Source organism: Oncorhynchus gorbuscha, linkage group LG04 (assembly GCF_021184085.1).
Source record: "Oncorhynchus gorbuscha isolate QuinsamMale2020 ecotype Even-year linkage group LG04, OgorEven_v1.0, whole genome shotgun sequence".
Lineage (NCBI taxonomy): Eukaryota > Metazoa > Chordata > Actinopteri > Salmoniformes > Salmonidae > Oncorhynchus > Oncorhynchus gorbuscha.
The window spans coordinates 21,057,103-21,075,493 of NC_060176.1; the positions used below are offsets into that span (position 1 = coordinate 21,057,103).

Sequence of the window (18,391 nt, forward strand, 5' to 3'; positions counted from 1 at the left end):
GAACTTGGCAATGGTGTGTTTGGACTTACTCCAAGCCATCTGATTTTATTTACACTGAAATACGTTTCCAATTCTTCAAAATACAAAAATCTGACTTTGTTGATAAAACATAACACAAAGTTGAAAGACAAAATGGTGGGTTTTGTACATGCAATACATTTATAAGAGAACAGCACCATCTTGTGGTAAGCATTGTATCAGACATATGAAGCACGGGGCAGAACTCAAAACATTTTCAGTTTTGGGCCATTCAAACTTACTGTTTATCGGATTTCATTTTTGAAAAGTGAGGTGAGCAAGCAAATAAAAGTTAAAAATAGAAGTGGATCAGCTTCAGAAAAATACTATAGCAACCTTAGTTCAACACCCAGTGACCTCGTTAAGACCCCATTGATGTCAAAAGCAGAATAGCATTGTTGAAAATGTCCCGGCCGGGTCTGTTCGTTCACCATAATCTGAAAGGAAGTTATGCATCTCTTTACTTGATGCTCGAGATCACTGTTATTCTATTTGTTTTTTTCTATGAGACATGTGAAGAGGGGCAAACAGTAGATCAACATTGTATGGCCTCAGCTTCCAGACTTTCGAGAGTCAGTCAAGTTATTCATAGCTGAAAATAATATAATACTTTGTACATGTAATTTAATATAAGTATTTTTTAGAAGGACAGAATATTGTCCGCTGTGGGGAAAAGTTGAGCAGCTGCATTTACATTTTTTCCTAATAAACTCACTGTACAAGGGGCTATGTTCCCATGCAAGCAAAAGAGGGGGATGAAAAAGGAAGAGCGAATGAGTTAGAGTGTAAACATCCTATCCAACAATAACGTAAAACAGTTCCACAGCCAACCTCAAACCACAGTCAAATACCAAAAAGAGCAGTGAAATGTGCTTTAATAGTTGATAAAAATGTATTGAATTAAATTACTTATAGAATGTTAAGTATCATGTCCTAGCAACTGCCTTCTTTGAACAGGAAAGTTCACCGTTTAAGGCAGAGAGATGGACGTGATACAACTAAGCACAATGAGGTAAAGTCCCATTTGAAAGGTTATAATGACTCCGAGTAGAGGTCACATTTCAATAATTGTAACAACTTTGTTCCTGATGCAAATCATCATGTGACAACATCTCATGTTCTTAAAACAAGTGGACAGGATGAAATGACCTTTCATTGCTTAGGTCATATTATCAGTACTTCATTGAGCCCCCCCCCCCCCCCCCCAAAGAAAAAAATCTAACAATTGGCTACAATACATTCCAGTTTGAGCCAAACTGACTTCTATCTGTGAGGTCCCCTCATTGAGTCACCAATGAGTCAGATTAAGTAACAGTCAGGACCCTGCTCTTTCTCTTTGCAGTCACAAGACAGCAGTACTGAAAAGCATGAGTCACCAGTTAAGTGGACAAGCAACGCTTCTCAAGTGAGCCTTAGTGGTTAATAAAGCCATAGCTCCCATGCTGCACAGCCTGGAGAAGAGAGGGCGTTAACACAGGTCTTAGAAACAGCAGATCTCAATCAGTGCAAAAACAAAGGACTTAGCACAGTCTTTCAGCAGAGTCTGTGCAAGCACACACACAGATAGTTTCTGTTGTATTGTTTGAAACACTTGGCACAACAACAAATAAGACGGACACAGTAAATACACACATCTCCAACTCTCCTCCCCTTCCAAATATCCAAGAAGACCAGTCGTTCAGAGCGATACGAGTCTGGATCACACCGTCTCAGTCTGGTGAAGGGGAACCAGGCAGCTAGCCCAGGATGAAACCAGGGAGAGATATCCAGAGGGTTTGAGGTGAGGTCTCTCTGTGGGAGAGGAGAATGGGTGATGGTAGTTAGAGGCTGCTAAGATAAGTCCTCTCTTAGTGCCTCTTCCTACAGTATTCAGTGCACCTCGCTGTTGGAAGGCAACAGTGGGGACTGGGAGGGCACAACGATCTTATAGGGTAAATTGTCTTTGATGAGCATCTTCCTGGTGGCGGTGACCAGGTGGGAGTAGTTATCAGGGTTGTACTCGGAGGCTCCACACCGGGTATAGAGCAGGGGCAGGTTGTCTTCACGGGACAGGAAGAGAGGGGGCCGTCGCTGGCCCTCTCCATCCTTCAGGGAGTCGGGTAGCGGCTTGCGCTTGCTCTCCGGCAGCAGCATGATGGACAGCACCGAGAGGACGGCGAAGGAGGCGAAGATGACGTGGTGGAGGAAGAAACCCCTGTTGTTCTGGAGCTCCATCATAGAGGAGGCAGCCATCCCCATACAGCCAGACGCAAGCACCAGCCCCAGGCAACCACCACTGAGTCAGAGGGAGAGAGAGGGTCAGGAGAGATATAGAGCTCACTAACATTGTCAAGGGCACCTGACCCAGCATTCTGAGAGTAGACATAATACTCACCGGACTACGGTAGGCATGACCTCACTGGCGAAGAATGCACTGAGCATGGCCAGGGCCTGGGAGAAGAGGAGCCCCAGCACAGACAGCACCAACACCAGCACTCCACAAAGATCTAGAGAAGGACAAGGACACGTCTTTCTGATGACTCACTAAACTAGGCAAACTAGGAAACAGTCCATTTAAAAGAAAATTGACCTGAAATAACCTGAAAAAAATCTAATGGCCAATCAGAATCATAACAGTGACATCATTATGAATGAGGTCATTGTGGAAAACCTATGGCTACTGTACGAGGAGAAGAGTTACTAATGAACCATGTACAGGAGAGAGAAGACCGTATGAGACCCTGTATTGGTGTACTTAAAGAAAATGTGTGTATAGAAATAGTAAAGCAACGTAGTATCATCATCATTGAAATAAAGCAGGTTAAACCTACACTGTGTGAGGGCCAGCAGCAGCAGCGAGGACAGGCCGGTAATAATGGCAGACAGAAGCAGGATACCACGGCGACCAAAGAGGTTGACGGACAGGCAGAGGAAGATACATCCCAGAGCTCCAGTCACCACACGCAGGAAGTAACTAAAATAGAAGTTGTGGGAGTAGCTGTGAAGGTTCCTGATGAAACAGTACTGGATGCCTGTGCCTATGAACCTGGAGGAGGAGGAGAGTTCGGAAAGGTTAGGTCCTTGGCCCAAAACATGAAACTTACTCTGTCCAAACTGTACTGTTAAAAGCAGCTGCGGTAAATGCTAACATTACCATTCCTCGTGGCTGTATTGCTCAGTGGAGGGAGTCATACAGAAGGTCATACAAGCTGTGTTAGATACTAACTCACATAGTAAAGCTAAGGATGAGGCAGTTCCTCCAGATCACTCGGGTGGAATGCAACTCCAGGACTGAGTGGTAGCAAGGCTGAGTATCATCTGGGTACTCCGCATCCATCTCTACCGAGAAGAAAAGGAGAGGGAGGGAGAGATATGAGCCTGTATTCACACTGCCAATACCAAAGCCAAAGGGCACTTGACCCAAACGCTGTTCACTTGGTACAAACATATAACCCACATTCCATAGGGAATCTCTCTCCTCAGAAGCAGTGCCTACGATTAAAATCACACTAAATGGAACCATTCAGTCGGACTAGAAGTTAAGAGCGTTGGGCCAGTAACCGAAAGGTCTCTGGTTCGAATCCCTGTGCCGACTAGTTGGAAAATCTGCCGGTGTGTTCTTGAGCAAGGCACTTAACCTTGATTGCTCCTGTAAGTCACTCTGGATAAGAGCATCTGATAAATTACCAAAATATAAAATGTCATGGGTCTTGATTTGGACTAAGGTAATTCCAGTTCGCGATTTAGTACACTACGGTCGCATTGAAATGTCCAACAAACAAAGAGCTCTTATCGTGACTACCACAGGAGAGCACAGGTGTTGGATGCTCTCACTCGTTAAGTGACTGGCTGCCTGTGAAAGGCTGGGGCTGTGAAAGAGCTCAGTTGTCTAGCTGGCACAGGTAACCAGGCACACTTCTGAACCATCTCAGAAATGTCCAATGCTACGTGTACCTCAAACAAAGTTCACTAATATTGGATATGAGGGAATGCTGTGAGTGGACTGGATGGGTTGTCTGTTAGGTGTTGCTGTGCTGATTGTGGATAAGTGAAAACCAATAACCTAACATATGGGGAAACCTGGCTCGTTTGGATGTATCGCCCAAAGCATTAGTTTACCTCTCTAACAATGCAGCTACAACGTTAAGATAAAGATTTTTGGTTTGGGTGCCAGGCAGGTATTAACCCTGCTGAAAGGAAGAGAATAGGATAGAGAGAGTACAGCTAGCACACACACACACACACACACACACACACACACACACACACACACACACACACACACACACACACACACACACACACACACACACACACACACACACACACACACACACACACACACACACACACACACACACACGAGGCTGCCTAGAGTGTAGCCTGTTTGCCAGGTATCCTCTCTCTCCACTGGCACACCACAGGGGTAACCCAACCAATAATACCTCACACAATAATAAGGATTAGAGCGACTCATAGGTAACCGACTATAGAGAACCCAGTCATCAACAAATAATTTGCAATACTCTGTGTTAGTTCCAAAAGTGAAGAGTGAATGGGTGTATGAAATTGTGTGGGTGTAGACAAAACAAAAAAAAGGCTTAAAAAAGTACCTAAGTCTCTAAGGACAGAAAACCATAGGAACCAATATAAATCTAGTTCAATCAATAATCCCATATAATAAACAAATATGTCCTGAAAGCAATAGTAGGCCAGCAGTACTGAACATACTATGGCGTGCAGCGCAACAAAAATAAAATAAATCAGCTCCAGTGTGAAGCACTGGAGCGAGAGAGGGCTATGTCTTCGCTATAAACTCCAGGCTTTCAGTTGCACTCGTCTGCCAGTCTGGTTTGTTGGTTTATTTGTCAACGCTTCGCAACAATGTTGCTACTAACAAGAGCAGGTCCCGAAAGATTCAAAACACGACATTGAGCAGTAACACCGGCGCGATCGATTTAAACACTTTACCAACTAAGCACGCTGAAAATAAACAAGACTTCTGCAAAGAGATACACACAGTCAAAACTACCGCGTCAACCGACAGCTCTCACAGAGCGGAAGAGTCATTTTCATTTCCTCCTTCCTGACTGCTGATGCGCTCTTAAAAGTGGCAACACACGGTAAAGGCTCCGTGCAGGATTTCGCCGCAACCGATTACACTACCAAAGGCAGCAGACATTATTCATTGACACAGACCAGCTAAAAGGGTCAGGATAGGGTGGGGGATGATGATACCTGAGAGCAGGTTCTCAGCAGGGTAGATGTCCTCATTGAGATAGACTCTGTTTCTGGTGGAGAAGATCTGGAGACACCTCTTAGCCTGGTGGATCTGACCTGTGGCCAGAAGCCAGCGTGGAGACTCAGGAAACACTGATGGACAACTGAGGGGGATACGAGAAAACAGGAATAGAAAAACACACGTCTCTTCCTCCATCCATGACACTCTCTACTTCCTGTCCTTCCACAAAAATGCATAATAATTATAACACACATCCCTCTTTCTCTATCCATGCCTTTAGACGTTCTGTCCCATGACAAACAATATACACTATTACCAGGGGTGGGCAAACTTTTTGGTTCGAGGGCCACATCGGACACATTTTTTGGGGGGACCAATTGTTTGTTCAAGTCAATTTGCGGGGGCCTCCATAGTTGCGCAGCGGTCTAAGGGACTGCATCAGTGCTTGAGGCGTCATTACAGACCCGGGTTCGATCCCAGGCTGTGTCACAGCTTGCCGTGACTGGGAGACCCATGAGGCGGCGCACAATTGGCCCAGCGCCGTCCAGGTTAGGGGAGGGTCTGGTAGGCCAAGATTTCCGCTCTAGTGACTCCTGTGGCGGGCCGGGAGAATGCACGCTGACACGGTCACCAGCTGTCCTCCGACACATTGGTGCGGCTGGTTTACACGTTAAGTGGGCATTGTGTCAAGAAGCAGTGCTGCTTGGCTGGGTTGTGTTTCGGAGGACACGCGGCTCTCGACTTTCGCTTCTTCTGAGTCCATACAGGAGTTGCAGCGATGGGACAAGACTAACTACCAATTGGATATCTGATAGGTGAGAATAGTCTGTTAATTGAATGATTAGAATATTCCGCCCTGAAACATATCATTGTATTGATTATAATGTATGAAATCATAATCAATAAATGTGTAGTCCTAGTCAGAATTAGGGTGAAACAATATGCCTTTATGGTATTCTAAACACAGACTGTCTGAGCTTGGTGCCGACCTGACTAGAGATTTGTGAGAGGACGGGGAGTCTCAAGGACAAAGTCACCATCTCTGTCGGCTGGGTAGAGACAGACAGTGTGTGCGTAGCAGGACATGTGTGTACGTATGTTTGTGTGTATGTGTGTGCGTATGTATGTGTGGGCGTATGTTTGTGTGTGCGTATGTTTGTGTGTGCGTATGTGTGTGCGTATGTTTGTGTGTATGTGTGTGTGTATGTGTGTGCGTATGTGTGTGTGTATGTGTGTGCGTGCATATGTTTGTGTGTATGTGTGTGCGTGCGTATGTTTGTGTGTATGTGTGTGCGTGCGTATGTATGTGTGTGCGTGCGTATGTTTGTGTGTATGTGTGGGCGTGAGAAGTCAGTATAAAATGAATTGATTTGTATTCTTGACTTCAGAATGTTCCCGTGAATAAACATTAACTTTGGTAGACTGGGCCTCTGTCTGTTTCCTTTTCTACCAGTATCTTACAAATCCTGATATAACAGACTAAGGAAAACTTCATTGAATTGGTAAATGAACAGGAGTATAGAATTCTCCTGACAATATCACAAAATTAATGAGAAAAAAACACACAAAAAACAACAATTGTAAAAAATAAATAAAAATTGTCTCGCGGGCTGGATTGAAGTACCTGGTGAGCCGTACTTTGCCTCCCCTTGCACTATACCGGGTTTACACAAAAAAATGCTTATGACAGACTCACCACCAATAGGAGAGCAACAGGAGCAATGGCAAGGTTGCCACTGCTTGAAGAACTGGCCAATCACGACACAGCACCGCCAGCCCTGGCAACAAGAGCTCTGCCACGATGGCAAAGAAACCACTGACCATTTCAACCATGAGACGATGGGGAGGGTCACACAGCTCCAGTCCTGGAGAACACAAAGGGAGATGCAGAGGATGAAGGAAGGAGATAGAGGAAAGAGAGAAAGAAAATGCAAATAGTAGCCTGACTGACCGTAAAACTATTTGTGACCATTTGTATGGTGTGAAATTCCTCTCTACTTTGACCTAAACTCCAATGTCCTAGTTCTCCTCCTTCAAAACCCCTCACAGAGAAAACAAAGGAAAAAAATACACATTTTCTTCCACTATGTTCTGTCCTGCTATTGTTCCCCCACTCCCCCTTTGAAGAACTCTCTGTCAGTAGATCAGAGGCAGTCCTCCAGAATACAGCCTAAAACCAAAATTTAACCAGTGACCTTAGAGGAATGTAAGAAGAGCAAATGTGTGTGTGGGTGTGTTAAAGACTGCGGTGGGCCTCCCTCTCAGGCTGTATCTAGCAACATTACTCCCACACACAGAAGGGTCTTAAAAACACATGGAGCACTGCTTGACCTCTTTCACTCAGCAAAGAACACACCATTTCACACAATTAGCAAACCCCAAACCTCCTAACAATGGAACAACACTGGGGAGGGGACGACTCTTGGTCTAGGGATGGTCTAGCCCAGAGAGCCTTGAGTTACCTCACACTCAAGCCATCTCTGAGAGAGGGAGGGGGTGTAAAGGGGGAAGGAGAGAGTCAGTGAATAAGTAATGCTCAGCTTGGCTCCAGGCTGTTTTTTATTTTATTTATTTATCCGTTATTTTACCAGGTAAGTTGACTGAGAACACGTTCTCATTTGCAGCAACGACCTGGGGAATAGTTACAGGGGAGAAGAGGGGGATGAATGAGCCAATTGTAAACTGGGGATTATTAGGTGACCATGATGGTTTGAGGGCCAGATTGGGAATTTAGCCAGGACACCAGGGTTAACACCCCTACTCTTACGATAAGTGCCATGGGATCATTAATGACCTCAGAGAGTCAGGACACTCGTTTAACGTCCCATCCGACATGCCCTTTGAACCCTAATAAGACAGCAGTGCAACAAGATGGCACCCGGTGACCCGGGTATGCGACCACCACTCCGACACAGTCAACCCCTAACCTGTCACCCTCCCCTATCCCTTAAACATCCCCCAATCAATGATCCTTGATGTTTATTGGCAACAGAGGGAAACCCCCAAGTGAGGAATCCAGAGGCTAGGGATTGGTGTGGGATCATGGGACATAAGGTAAGGACTTTCTAACCCCCCATAGCAGCAATAGAGGGCTATGGTCAACCTGGAAGTAACAAACATAAATCTGGGACATTCCAAATAGTATGGCACGTTTCGTATGGTATTTATTCATTTGTGGCTATCCATCATCCATTTCGTACAATATGTTACGAATTCCAATTTGTTGTAGCTAATGTTAGCTAGGTGGCTAACTCTAGCTGGGTTTGGAGTTAAGGTTAGGAGTTAGGTTAGGGGAAGGGTTAGCTAACATGCTAAGTTGCAAAGTAGTTTAAAAATAGAAAGTAGTAGAAAATGTGAAAATCAAATGTTGTCAGTGATGAGATTCAAACACGCAATCTTTGGGTTGCTAGATGTTAGGCGTTCGCATTATATGCCTAGTCCACCCATCCACACTGCTTTTGTTTGCCTTCTGTCTTATGTAACCATACCAAACATAACATACTCATTTGAGTGTCTCCGATTTACTTATACGATGTTATGTTGAGTCTATGAGACCAGGTTGCTACGGGAAGTAATGGGGGAATGCCACACAGCCTCTTTTTAAAATATTTTTTTTACAACGTCAATATGTATTTGTTCTCAATGTGTTGACGTGAAACTGGTAACAGTTGAGAAAAAAGTCAATAGTTGGAAGAGTCGCAGAGTTAATTGAAAATAATGCCATTGTTGATTAGATACTTTTTCATCAGACTATTTTCTCTTTAACTATATGGACAATATTGACACACAAAAAATGTAAACTATATATGAATACAGTTATCCAAGTATAAATGACCAGAGTTACAATAGATTACCAAAATGACTGAAGATTCCATTAACTTTGGTATATTACCAGTAGCTTTGCAGTACTTTTAGAAGAGTGCAAATTACATGTAATGGCAGCAAATGGTCTCAGTTCCATTGACTTCTATGCAATATTGACGTGATTGATTAATCTGTGTGCGCTATTGATTAAAGTAGAACAAGCGAATCAATTTCAGTCTGGAGTGACCGTTTGGTAACTGTTGATGGGTGAACAGTTAAGGTACTAATTTAGCAAAATACAATGAACAAAAATATAAACACAACTTCAAATATTTTACTGAGTTACAGTTAATATAAGGAAATCAGTCAAAAATAATAATAATTAGGCCCTATTCTATGGATTTCACATGGGAATACAGATATGTATCTTTTGGTTACAGATACCTGAAGAAAAAAATTAAAAGTATGGGCATGGATCAATATCTGGTGTGACCATCATTTGCCTCATGCAACGCGACATCTCCTTTGCATGGAGTTGATCAGACTGTTGATTGTGGCCTGTGGAATGTTGTCCCACTCCTCTTCAATGGCTCTGTGAAGTTGCTGGATATTGGCAGGAACTGGAACAAGCTCTCACACACGTTGATCCAGAGCATTCCAAACCGGCTCAACATGTGACATGTCTGGTGAGTATGCAAGCCATGTGGAACATTTTCAGCTTCCAGGCATTGTGTACAGATTCTTGCGACATGGGGCCATGCATTATCATGCTGAAACAGGAGGTGATGGAGGCGGGTGAATGGCACGACAATGGGCCTCAAAATCTCGTCACAGTACCTCTGTGCATTCAAATTGCCATCGATAAAATGCAATTGCATTCCTTGTACGTAGCTTATGCCTGCCCATACCATAACCCCACCGCCACCATGGGGCACTCTGTTCACAAAGTTGACATCAGCACATCGCTCGCCCAAGCAACGCCATACACTCAGTCTGCCATCTGCCCCGTACAGTTGAAACCGGGATTCAGCCTTGAAGAGCACACTTCTCCAGCATGACAGTGGCCATCGAAGTTGAGCATTTGGCAAGAGCTCTGGTGGACATTTCTGCAGTCAGCATGCCAATTGCACTCTCCCTTAAAACTAGAGATATTGTGTAACATTGTGTTGTGTGACATTTTAGAGTTTCCTTTTATTGTCCCCAGCACAAGGTGCACCTGTGCACATGCTATTTAATCAGCTTCTTGATATGCCACACCTGTCAGGTGGATGGATTATCTTGGCAAAGGATAAATGCTCACTAACAGGGATGTAAACAAATTTGTGCACACAATTTTAGAGAAGTAAGGTTTTTGTAGCTATGGAAGATTTCTGGGAAATTTTATTTCAGCTTATGAAACCAACACTTTACATGTTGCATTTATATTTTTGTTCAGTATACATGTGGTGTGTATAGGGAGCATTTAAACAAATCTATTGTCTTCAACATCAGAACTTATTTCAGCATATTGATATGATTTTGGACATTTAAAACTGGTGTTTTGACACCATGACAACAGGAAGCAGCAACAGTATTTTTCTCAACTTATGTTTTAGTAATATAAACTCAGCAAAAAAATGAAACGTCCTCTCACTGCCAACTGTGTTTATTCTCAGCAAACTTAACGTGTAAATATTTGTATGAAAATAACAAGATTCAACAACTGAGACATAAACTGAACAAGTTACACAGACATGTGACTAACATGAATGGAATAATGTGTCCCTGAATAAAGGGGGGTCAAAATCAAAAGTAACAATCAGCATCTGTATTAAGTACTGCAGTGCATCTCCTCCTCATGGACTGCACCAGATTTGCCAGTTCTTGCTGTGAGATGTTACCCCACTCTTACACTAAGGTACCTGCAAGTTCCTGGACATTTCTGGGGGGAACGGCCCTAGCCCTCACCCTCCGATCCAAAAGGTCCCAGACGTGCTCAATGGGATTGAGATCCGGGCTTCTCGCTGGCCATGGCAGAACACTGACATTCCTGTCTTGCAGGAAATCACGCACAGAACGAGCAGTATGGCTGGTTGCATTGTCATGCTGGAGGGTTATGTCAGGATGTGCCTGCAGGAAGGGTACCACATGAGGGAGGAGGATGTCTTCCCTGTTACGCACAGTGTTGAGATTTCCTGCAATGACAACAAGCTCATTTCTATGATGCTGTGAATACACCGCCCCAGACCATGACTGACCCTCCACCTCCAAATCAATCCCGCTCCAGAGTACAGGCCTCGGTGTAACGCTCATTCCTTAGACGATAAAAGCGAATCCAACCATCACCCATGGTGAGACAAAACTGCGACTCTTCAGTGAAGAGCACTTTTTGCTAGCCCTGTCTGGTCCAGCGACGGTGGGTTTGTGCCCATAGGTGACATTGTTGCCGGGTGATGTCTGGTGAGGACCTGCCTTACAATAGGCCTACAAGCCCTCAGTCCAGCCTCTCTCAGCCCATTGAAGACAGTCTGAGCACTGATGGAGGGATTGTGCGTTCCTGGTGTAAATCGGGTAGTTGTTGTTGCCATTCGCTACCTTATTTTATTATTATTTATTTCACCTTTATTTAACCAGGTAGGCTAGTTGAGAACAAGTTCTCATTTACAACTGCAACCTGGCCAAGATAAAGCACAGCAATTCGACACATACAACAACACAGAGTTACACATGGAATATACAAACATACAGTCAATAATACAGTAGAAAAAAATCGAAGTCTATGTCTATGTTCATCCACCTCTGGCCTGCTCGCCTCCCTACCACTGAGGAAGTACAGCTCCCGCTCAGCCCAGTCAAAACTGTTCGCTGCTCTGGCCCCCCCAATGGTGGAACAAACTCCCTCACGACGCCAGGACAGCGGAGTCAATCACCACCTTCCGGAGACAGTAAGTAATCCCTCTCACCCCCCTTTAAGATTTAGATGCACTATTGTAAAGTGACTGTTCCACTGGATGTCATAAGGTGAATGCACCAATTTGTAAGTCGCTCTGGATAAGAGCGTCTGCTAAATGACTTAAATGTAAATGTTAAATGTACAGTGAGTGCAAATGAGGTAAGAAGGGAGGTAAAGGCAATATATAGGCCATGGTGGTGATGTAATTACAACATAGCAGTTAAACACTGGAATGGTAGATGTGCAAAAGATGAATGTGCAAGTAGAGATACTGTGGTGCAAAGGAGCAAATAAATACAGTATAGGGATGGGGTAGTTGAATTTGCTGTTTACAGATGGGCTATGTACAGGTGCAGTGATATGTCAGCTGCTCTGACAGCTGGTGAGGGAGACATGACTCTCCAGCTTCAGTGTTTTTTGCAGTTCGTTCCAGTCATTGGCAGCAGAGAATGGGGCCTGTCCCGCAGGTGTGATGTTCGGATGTACCATTCCTGTGCAGGTGGTTGTTACATGTAGTCTGCCACTGCGAGGATGATCAGCTGTCCGTCCTGTCACCATGTAGGGCTGTCTTAGGAATCTCACAGTACGGACATTGCAATGTATTGCCCTGGCCACATCTGCAGTCCTCATGCCTCCTTGCAGCATGCCTAAGGCACATTCACACAGATGAGCAGGGACCCTGGGCATCTTTCTTTTTGTGGTTTTTAGAGTCCTTTTTAGTGTCCTAAGTGTTCATAACTGTGACCTTAATTGCCTACCGCCTGTAAGCTGTTAGTGTCTTAACAACCGTTCCACAGGTGCATGTTCATTCATTGTTTATGGTTCATTGAACAAGCATGGGAAACGGTGTTTAAACCCTTTACAATGAAGATCTGTGAAGTTATTTGGATTTTAATAATTCTTTTTTAAAGACAGGGTCCTGAAAAAGGGACCTTTCTTTTTTTTTGCCGAGTTTACATGGTACTTATAATTTTTTAAACATGTTTCTACTTAAATCAGAAAATGTTGCTAGGATTGATTGATTTTGATGATATTAGTGAAATTGTGAGAATGAGTTTGTCCTGGCTTCCCATAGATCATTGTCCCTACACAACGCTAAGGGAAGCACTTTGTGTGGGAGCTTTTGATATATGGGTTTGGTCTATAGTTATCCAACAGATGTTAGCCACTGACATACTTCTGAGTGAGAAGTAATAAAAACTGCTATTAAATATATTTAAATATATTTAGCCGACTGCTTTAATTCAGCTAAACAAAGTCGGATGTAGAACTCCCACCTGAACTGTCCAGAATACAGAAATCTACAATATGATCCACATGACCATTTCACAAATGATATTACATTTTGAAGAGGAAACGTGATTACATTTCACAGAAATACTCTGCGCTGACGTAAGAACAATACCAGTAACTGCCCTAGGCTTGGGCGGTATACCGTATATAGGGGTATACCGTATACCGGGGTATTTAGAAATAGCCACAGGAGGCTTTTTTAATACCGTCAATACCGAAGTTTTTCAATAAATTTACATTTGTAGCTTTTTAAGTAAATACCTGCAGACCGCGTTCTTCATTTTACCTTTCACATTACGAAGCTTACCGCAGTTCCACAGAACAGTTGAGCCAGTTAAGTGTTTGTTTGTAAATTGCACAGCGGGGAAAATGAGGAGCAGTTGAGTTTAGCTGTGAATTGACAGGGGTCGTGTTTCATATTTAAAGTCAACAGTTTTTTTGCTTCAATAGTGATCAGGACCGTGCAACTACTAACTAAACCACTACTGTTTTCCTTCACAGAAAATACATTTGTGCAACACATTCAGAAAGTGCACAACGCTATTTGGCTGGCAGCCACACAAGTGAATGAGCTTACAATGAAAAAGCACAGGTTTTTTTTACTTGAAGTTTTTTGCTTGAAGTTAATATTGCATTTTACCAGAGAAAAATAGACGACTACACCGAGAAGCGTACAGGAGAAAAGCAGCTCCACAGTCAGAGCGCTGTCTGCTGATAGAACACCCATTGGTGAATTCCCAGAGTGGAAAAGTGAAACTGAAGCACAAAATGTGTCTGATACAGAGCAGAAATTACAATAAGAAGCATTTTAGATCTGCGTTTACAAAAAACGCAGCAAGATATTTCTTATGCATTTTATATTTATTTTCTGGGTGAAAAACGCTTGCATTTTGCATTAACGCAACCCTCAAATTTACACTTGCTAGTTATCTACGTAAATGGCTGAATTAATAAGGAGACGGGGCATCATATAGTGTTAGCTTTCATCTGTGTTTGGAAAGTCAAAGCCCTTTGGATGACTTATCTGTACAGCTTCCCCTGCCATCATGGACAGTTGCTGCTTTGCGTGATGCATTATTGTCTCTACCTTCTTGCCCTTTGTGCTGTTGTCTGTGCCCAATAATGTTGGTACCCATGTTTTGTGATGCTACAATGTTGTGCTGCTACCATGCGGTGTTGTCTTAGGTATCTTTTCATGCAGTGTTGTCTCTTGTCATGTGTGTTTTGTCTGATATTTTTATTTAATTTAAACTGCCCCGTTAAGTGTGTACTCAGGAGTGAGTGGTATTAGTATGGTGAGTCAAGTGTACTTACTGGCGAGGTAAGAGGAGAGGAAGACCCCAGCCAACATGGCACCCTGAGACAGGCGTAGCAACAGAAACACTACAGGGCTGTTGGACAGACACACAGCTACTCCTAACAGACCGGACAGAGACACAGACAGCAGGAAGCCCTGTCGACGACCCAACCTGAACAGAGAAAAGACAGTTAGAGACACATAGCTTCCCATGCACACATATTAAACATTCATAACAGCCTAATACCATCAATAACATACATTAAATATGTGTGGTGAAATTAATACAATTGTAGTTTACAATTATACATAAATATAACAGAAACATCACGCACACAAAATGCAGAAGTGTAGCTACCAGTCACACACTGTGCCCAGGAGGACATATCCCACAATCCACCCTGTCATGAAGCAGATGTGCTGCAGAGGAATCTTCCAGTAGTCAACACACACTAGGTTCCACTGTGGAGCAGAGAGAGACAGACAGAGAGAGAGACAGAGAGAGAGAGAGACAGAGAGAGACAGAGAGAGAGACAGAGAGAGAGAGAGAGAGAGAGAGACAGAGAGAGAGAGAGAGACAGAGAGAGAGAGAGAGACAGAGAGAGAGAGACAGAGAGAGAGAGACAGAGAGAGAGACAGAGACAGAGACAGAGACAGAGAGAGAGAGAGAGATGGTGAGTCATTCCACCTCAAAAAGAACAATAAAGAGGATTGACACCCACCATCTCAGATTGTTCTGAAATAGTTTATGTAGTTAGAAAAAGATAAGATAAGTGGGAGGCCACAATCCGGGTTAGATCCCGGGCTGTGTTGCAGCCGGCCACAACCGGGAGACCCATGAGGTGGCGCACAATTGGCTTAAAAAAAATGTAAAAAATAAAATAAAAAAATAGATTAGCATTTCTGAAACATTATTTGTTGAAATATAATTGATTTGATCCAAATTGGCCATTTTAAATGTACAGGATTCATATAGTAACTATTTAGTTGCAATCAATTAGCTTAATTTCTCAGAGATACAATTATTTTCAACAAAATAATGTTTCAGGAAGGCTAATCTTATCTGTTCCTAACTACAGAAACGATTTCAGAACAATCTGAGATGGCGGGTGTCATGGCTTTCTGAAATAACATGGATAACATGGAATGACCCTTTTGCCAAATAGTTAGGAATGAGGTAAAAGAGCCAAGTCAATGGAGCCACTGAAATAATGACATAATGGGGGGCACACACACACACACACTTGAGGGCAATGGAAATCCTTGTGCGAAGGAGGAGGAATTCAGGAGGAGGAATTCAGCTGTGTGATAGATATCATCTCCTGATTGAATAAGAGTGACTGCAGATAGGTTTATAACATTAGAGCCACTGCACTGTTTGGTTTCCAGTGCCTTCCATCATTCTCCACCCTACTCTAACGCTTTCTTTCTTCCTCCCTCCCCCATCTAATAATTTCATTTGCTCCTTTTCTCTCCCTTGCTTCATCTCTTGATCTGTCGTTATCATCCCACCCATTAAAAATGTGGGGGGGGGGGGCTGGTTGCCAGGGAAACATGCGCGAGAAAATACACCACATCAGGACAGCCGGCACACACTCTCTCTCGCACACGCAACAGTATTTGCCTTGTGTCTGAACATTTGAGTAACTGCTGATACTTCAGTTTACCAAGATCCCGTTCCAGTATTTGCAGTGGGATGGGCTTTCCCCTTTTTTTGATATTATAATGGGCTGCTGAGGTTTGTCCAGGTGCAATAAGTCAACATTTAGTTAACTTTTCCCAAGACGCAAAACTGGACAGCGTTAGAGAGGCATTGACCGTGCTAGTCTGAAATAAGAATATAGGGCTAGTAGTAAAACATATGAAAAGGGTTCCCTTAGAGCCAAATAAATTCAGTTGAACTCGAGTGTTCCTTGGTTATGAGATGGCTAAGGGTCAGTACAGAAAGATGAATGCTCATCCTAGACTGACCCCTCGTGTGCTCTGTTGAGGACATATCTTCCCAGGAACTCCATCAGGGTGGAAGAACACGGTTGTCCCTGCATTTCCTGTTGTGCTGCTATCATCACATAATCACACATTCACCCATATTTCATGGCTCTGCACAGCAGTTTCGTTATGTAATTAACATACTAATGTGATCTGATAAATAGTGCTAATAGGATTTTGTGTTGTTGAAATCTGGTAATCAAATTCAGCACATAACCAAAACACCATGTATCCTAGAGTTACAAACTCTAAAGCATGTTAACCAACAGCAGACTTGAGCAATGAGTAGGACTAACAGGGCATGTGCCGTGTCATCTATTGACGTTATCTAGTAGGCCAATTAATGACCGACTCTAGCCCCAGCAGTCTGTCTGGGACAAGCTCAATTAACACAAATGGGAATTAAAAAATTGCAAACCCCGAAGTAATAGGCTAAACCCAAATGTACTTTGAGTAGCCGACTTTGAATGGATGAATAACATTCGACAGAGCTTGGCAAAGATATTTACACATTAGCCTGAAAGGGCGGCTACTTGTAAACCAAATCAGGTAAGGTAAATGCGTCGTCATAAAAACATCACTAGCACACGAATGATTGCTAATCTGGCAAAAGCACAAACTCTCCTAAAACAACCACAAACCATCGAATCCAAGTATATATTTGTTTACCTCTGTCACATAGTTGCTCTGAAGCGCCGCAGCTTGGTCGAACTCCCATCCTCTCGTACATGGCACTATCTCCTTTGGAATGCTGTCTATGAAGTTGGAGACGTTTCTAGGGTACTTATAAAGTTTACAGTGACTCAGTCCAGAACCATTCTCCCACGGTATGGCAAAATTGAGATACCCTTGTCTGGAATAATTACTGAAAATAAAACCCGAAGGTAAAAGGGTCGGGTCGGGTTTACAGTGGTACGACCCGGGAATCAGGGTGTAAAAAACGTCGCAAAAAAGATTCAGCATCACAGCAAAATTCGGAAACCAGCTGAATATGGAAACAATTCTGTTATATCGTCCATATCCACCGATTTTGGTATAAATCTTCGTTTCAAAGTCCATTGTTAGAGACAATGCCGAGACAGCTGTTAGTCAGTAGTGTTGGACATCCACACACACCGCTGGGCATGGCAGGATAGGTTAGATGAGATAGCACAACTCCAGCCAAGTGGGCAGGTCGGTGAGTAACCGAAGTGTCATTGGTGGGAAGTCTATCTGCTCGTAGATCAGTGTTTGTACGCACTGTGGCCTAGGCCTATTTCGCACTGACAGATCGACATATTTCTTAACTTTATTTAGAGGATGATTTCAAATGGTTACCCTCTTCATATCTGGCTCATAAGTAACCTACTATAAATACTTCTGTGTCAACAAAGATAATGGCATCTACTGGTCATATTGCATGGCAAAAAAATAGGCCTGTTATACCCACAGGTCTACGTTTTTCTCAAAAGTCAAAACCCCTCATAACCATAGATCTAAATATCAGCCTAAACACACACTTTTCCAGGCGTCCTCCTGGGACGATGAAATTAAGATGTAAATTAAATCTGGTGCAACACATCCCTTCTCATACTCAGACTGTTGATTTGTTGTACATTGTCCCTGCCAAATAAAGTATACATAGATGTAAAGTGTGACATGTGTACACTGATTGGTATTCTATCAACTTAACTTGCCTGTGATAAATGTGCTAACCAATCTTAATGAATTAAAATGAACTGTTTTTAACGTTCCTCATTTGTCTCAGAAACTGTGTGCGTGTGTTGGCATGGTGCTAAAATAGATGTGCCCTTCTCCCGAATGACACAAGGCATATTTAAGAGTGTATGAATGAGGA

General features: G+C 43.2%; 1 protein-coding gene across 2 annotated transcripts; it reads right to left on the reverse strand.

Annotated features, from left to right (window-relative positions):
* Positions 1-11: 11 nt before the first annotated feature.
* Positions 12-17,669, reverse strand: LOC124033828 (putative solute carrier family 22 member 31). Of its 2 annotated transcripts, XM_046346187.1 has the most exons (9): positions 17,224-17,669; positions 14,924-15,027; positions 14,583-14,737; positions 6,936-7,104; positions 5,236-5,381; positions 3,228-3,336; positions 2,829-3,043; positions 2,393-2,504; positions 12-2,293 (listed from the first exon to the last, which is right to left on the reverse strand). In XM_046346187.1, the coding sequence occupies exons 1-9, from the start codon at positions 17,611-17,613 to the stop codon at positions 1,888-1,890; spliced, it is 1,806 nt and encodes a 601-aa protein (XP_046202143.1). In that variant the 5' UTR covers positions 17,614-17,669; the 3' UTR covers positions 12-1,887. The 2 variants fall into 2 exon arrangements, with proteins under 2 accessions (XP_046202143.1, XP_046202144.1); XM_046346188.1 differs by lacking the exon at positions 17,224-17,669 and having other exon boundaries at positions 14,901-15,027.
* Between the last annotated feature and the right edge of the window lie 722 nt (positions 17,670-18,391).